The sequence below is a fragment of the Lactuca serriola genome, chromosome 8 (genome assembly GCF_051521515.1).
Source record: "Lactuca serriola cultivar US96UC23 chromosome 8, Lser_US96UC23_V15, whole genome shotgun sequence".
In the NCBI taxonomy this organism is placed as follows: Eukaryota; Viridiplantae; Streptophyta; class Magnoliopsida; order Asterales; family Asteraceae; genus Lactuca; species Lactuca serriola.
The window spans coordinates 123,418,637-123,424,086 of record NC_136415.1 but is presented as its reverse complement, the minus strand read 5'-3'; the positions used below and the strand labels follow the sequence as shown (position 1 = coordinate 123,424,086).

The window sequence follows — 5,450 nt, the reverse complement described above, 5'->3', positions numbered from 1 at the left end:
TCATGGTTTTTATGATACATATAATCTTTGGAGTTACAGATGTGATAAATGTATGTACTATACCCACGTGGATTGTGCAACTAGAGTGCCGCCTGATGGTAAATCATTTTTAATTTCCTTTCCTCAATTATTAATTAAATTGTTATTTATTTGATGTATACTAGCTAATTCCCTATTTTTCAGGAGTCGAAAAAACCATTCAAAATTACAAAGATGTTGACTATCCTGGTCTTCTTCATCTCCCATTCCATGATGAAACTTACAGCATACCAAAACACTTGTTTTTCAAGCAAACTGGATCTGGGATGTTGATAAGCAATAATGAAGAGGTAAGCATACAACATATCAGTCATGAACACCCTCTGATTCTAGTTGATCTGACAGAGACCAATGCGCAAACTGCCTCCTCTTTGTTATTAATAATTTGTCATAACCCAATGAAAAAGACCCAACTGTTATGCAATGGATGTCTTAGACCAATCACCCCAACCATGCCCTTTTATAGGTGTGCTAAGGGTTGCAACTTTGCTCTCCATGAGTGGTGCACCCGACTCCCTCCAAAAATAGAAAACCACCCAGGTCACCCACAACATACCCTTCTTCTCATGTATTCACACGTCCTGCCTTTCTTTTTCGGTGTGTTCTATTGTGTTGCTTGCTGTCTACCTTGCAATGGATTTGCATATTGTTGTGTCGAATGTAAATACTATGTTGATGTTACTTGTGGGTTTATACCTACACAAATCACACAGAAATCTCACCCATATCACCTTCTTTCAATAGTTCAAATAAAAATTCGTTGTGGTCCTTGTCCTATGTGTCACCAATATACCACTGGAGGCCAACTTTCATTCCACTGCAACACGTGTGATATCTATATACATCCCGAATGTGCTTTGTTATCACCCGAGACAATCAGGCATAAGTATGACAAGCATCCCATGCACCTAAGTTACCTTCCAATTGAGAACCATAAGAGCGAATACTTTTGTGAAATTTGTGAGGAGGATTTGGATCCTCATGAATTTTTCTATCATTGTCAAGATTGTGTTCAGTCTGTACATGCTTCTTGTGCTCCATTGATACTTCAGAGCGAGACACATACCTATAGAATTTATAGAAAAAACGTTCATTATTTCGTCAATATAAAGTTCGGAGGCATTTATAACACCGATGCTCACCCACACCCTCTCTCATTTGCTCAAGGTATTGCATCGGATGGAAAGTGCAAAAGGTGTCGTGTTAATTTACAGTACCAATTGATCTTTAAATGCCTTGTGTGTGAGTTCGCAATTCATTACCACTGTAAAGTATACTAAAGTTTTTTTATTTATCTTCCGTATGTCTAGAGTCTACACAAGAAATTATGATGTTTTTGGTTTATATTCCGTATGCTTGAAACCACAGTAAACTTTGTAGTTTTATTACACTTTCTTATATTTTCCCTAGTTTATCTGTATAATGATACAATAAAAAAATCTTATTAACGCATGAATGATAAACTCTTGCAATCTTTTTGTTTAATTTTTTCAGTTTCTTGTTTTCGAATTAGAAATCAAATAAATTTGAAAGTTACATTTGTTAAGTAAGTTGTTGAGTATGATTCATATTTTTGACCCTATAGCCACTAGGCGGACCCTATGCCATATTCGCCTTAAAATTGCATTATGAGCCGGTTTTCATTATAGTTTATGGGTTGGCGTCAAATTACAAGTATATGTATCCCTAGAATTTGTGTATGCTTACTAATATATATATATATATATATATATATATATATATATATATATATATATATATATATATATATATACTAGCCGTGTATCCGTGCAATGCGATGGGCGACAATAACTTTGTTTCGGCAATTAGTTTCATTTCGGTGAATAGTTGTTTACCCGCGTAAGGCAGCGGGCGGCCCGCCAGTTTGTTTCGGCAATTATATTTTTTCAGCAGACATTGATTACTTTCAATTTAACGATTATTTGACAAAAAAATTGTTAAATGCATGACAAAAAATAATCAACAAAAGAATACTATTCCTAGCACTAAATTGGGTGAAATGTGGCAATACCTTAGAACCAAAACTGGAATAGTCTTGGCCGATTTCAATCTTTAGAACCAAATTAACCTAGTTCTAATCATAACGGTGTCGGTTTCAAAAGTGGTATCTGTCCAGATTTTACTAAGTACTGAAAGCATACTAATAGAAACTAACATATGTTGGAACTTTATGTTAAGCCTTGATAAGTAGATGGCTCTATAAAGTGTTTTTATGAACAAAAGAGTACAATGAGAGAAATAGATAACGAAGCATAAATGAAAATTATAGATCTGATGTTTGGAACCTCAGCATAGAGAATCTCATTGCTTACTTCTTTGATTAAAACGCCAATAAAATTGGCTAGAACTGTTAAAGTTGTCATGAAATCAATGTTTCCAAAAGTTATTGTATTCGTGATTATCCTAAAAAATAGAAAAATCATACATGCAGTCAAAGTCTCGTACAAACAATAACAATCAAGGTCAATGAGAATGAAACTACCAAAAAAATAAAGATGAAGACTTTAGCAACCATAGGTGAACATATATGATGGATATAAACTGTTTAGTAGGCTTTTCGTGGTGTCTATGTAAGGCTTGCTCTGCTAGGACCACCTTTAACAAGTTTTACATTCTAATCTTCATGTCTACCTAACTTGCTATAATGCTTTTTTATTATGACCAACCAAAAGATTTCAGAAGCAACAACACCACCAAGATAAAAAGATATTTAAAATTCTTTACATTGTTCTGTAAATAAACTTTTGCAGTAAAACACAGTTATAGTTTGAAGCAATGTTTTCAGCCTCTTCCACTAATACCCTGCACAACAAAATGAATATCAAGGGTGACTTTGGCAAATTTTTAAACTTATCAACCATTAAAAGGAATTTGAAAATGTAACACCCGTGTTTCTGGGCTTGTCATTAATAGCGAAGTAATAGTCTAGGTTAACCTTTGTAACCCGTCTTGAAATAATAAAGATGTATTATTTGAGTATTATGTGTTTTGTGCTTAGTTGTGTGACTTAAATGAATTAAGGATAAAAATAAGCGTCAAAATGAAATGTTAGATAATCCCGATATCTATGAAGGATGTGATAGTGATCGTGACGAGGTTTCCAAATATATAAAGAATGCTGAAATCCGAGTCATAACGAAGAAGTTATGACCTGTCGAAGTTTCGCGACAGAACCGGCACGACACAGAATGACGTAAAATGAGAAATTAAAATAGACCGATATTTAGCCCTAGTAATCTAAACGAAATTCATAGAATACGTTAAACCGAGAGCGTACGTAAAAAGAACGCCTATATCTGACTTCGTATGAGGAAGTTATGATTTTTCTAAGTTTCAGCTTAGCGGTATGCAGCCCGAATACTCGAAATAGAGATCGAGTGTTATTTAGCCAAGACTTTATAAATGAGAATTGAAGATCTCATTGATATTAGTGAAACGATAAAAAGATAGGCAAAAACGGACGTCAGATGAAGAAGTTATGAATTTATAACGGAGTTTTCCTGTCCCGGCCTACTAAAAATAATATAAAAGTAATATATTTATAATATATTAAAAATAAATTCAAAATTATCCAACAGAGTCTAAACGAAAGTTGTAGAGTATAATCTCACCTACGCGTGGATATAAAGAACATCGAAAACGGAGCTTGTATGCGAAAGTTATGAATTTCTGAAGTTCGGGGCGTGAACCCCAAGGTTGAGTCAGTTCACGAGGTGAGCATTAGTGACTCACGAGGTGAACAGATGATGGACGTCTTGCAAGGCAAGTGGCCATGACGAACGCAATGACGTATCGAGCTCACGATGTGAATATTAGAAACTCACGAGGTGAATATTAAAAACTCACGAGGTGAACTCAAAAAATTCACCCTATAAATAGAAATCGAGGGTCAGCCAAGTTTGGTTACTCATCTATTACTCTCCCACTCCCGATACCCTTTCTAAGCCCTATTTTAATCCCCCCCCCCCCGAAGCCCCGGTATCATTCCCGAGACCCGATGCGAGTCCCGAAGCCCGAAGATCCCGAGCCGAAGCTCTTTCCGCGAGGAGCCCGGTTTTTTGTGAAGATCTTCCAGATCTACCGAAGAATACTACTTCTACAAGTCTAGTGTTGTCCGATCATCTTCTGATCAAGTGAGTGTGTAATTACTTTCTTCTAACGCATAATTACGAAGTATTTTATACGAAATACGTGTTATGTGTATATTTTGTTGTTATATGTGTGAATGTATATCCACTTTCTTCTATCTCATAGATATGATTTATTCTCTATGAAATACGTGTTATGTGTATGTGTCTCGTCTGTTGTTTGGAATATGTATTGAATGAGAATGCTATACAAGTTTTAAACTATGTATAAAAATATATATTTTTATCTACTAATATGTTGGGTAGAACATGGGTCGATAGTTGATGTGTGATAAACAGATGAGAGGCCTCGATGTTTTTGTTGTTGATCTAGTTATTAAGCGGAGTATGGATAACGACCACAAACTCTTTCTAGACCGTCCTGTGGAACGCTAGCAGGTTCAAAACCTATAGGTGTTGTGAACGATGTGTTCACTGGTGTACTCTATCCCCCTCATGGTTACCTTTAGGACATCTATTGTTGAGGAAACCTCTTAGCAATAATGTCCGTCCCGATGAAAATCCTAGATTAGGTCCCTTAAGATAGATGTTGTTTTAGGGACGTAAAGTGAGGATAATGGGAATGGGTAATCGGGTTATTGTTGGTTGGTGAAATTAAATATAATTATTTATTGTGGGTTGAAAACCCTATATGCTCACCAGGTGTGACATCCCCATTTTCAGGGTCAGAAAAGACCGATTTTGTTTATGCTTTGTTTAAAAATCAGAGTAATATTTTAAATAAAAGTGTTGCGGAATTTGTCCCAAAACAAAAGATGATAAAGATTTATCAAAAGCATTTCCGTAGAAATGTATTTCATTTAAAAAGACTCGGGATGTCATGTTCGATACAGATCATAAGCATAAACAATATAGCATAGGCCTTACTACATTATTCCGTATTTACAGGCCTAAAATCCATTAATCTCTCATCCCAAGACATCACATCTATGCGCATGCGCCACTACCTGTAATACAAGAAACTGAGTGGGTCAGGCTTGGGAGCCTGGTGAGCACATAGGGTTTTCAAACCACAATAAATAAGTTATTAGCTTTATCAAACCAAACAAACCTGATTACCCGTTCCCGTTATCCTCACTTTACGCCCTAAAACATCTAACACAAGGGACCTAGTCTAAGAACTATCATCGGGATGTACACTACTGCTAAGGGGATTCCTCATCAATAAATGTCCTTAAGGCAACCATGTGGGGGATGGAGCACATCTGGTGAGCACACAGTTCAAATAAACACCTACAGGTT

At 35.9% G+C, this 5,450-nt stretch overlaps 1 protein-coding gene across 1 annotated transcript; it reads left to right on the top strand.

Annotated features, from left to right (window-relative positions):
• Window positions 1-214: 214 nt before the first annotated feature.
• On the top strand, window positions 215-1,319 carry LOC145067361 (uncharacterized). The gene has a single exon (XM_079014520.1). It carries the CDS (start codon window positions 306-308, stop codon window positions 1,317-1,319), a length of 1,014 nt encoding a protein of 337 aa, XP_078870646.1. The 5' UTR covers window positions 215-305.
• The last annotated feature ends 4,131 nt before the right edge of the window (window positions 1,320-5,450 follow it).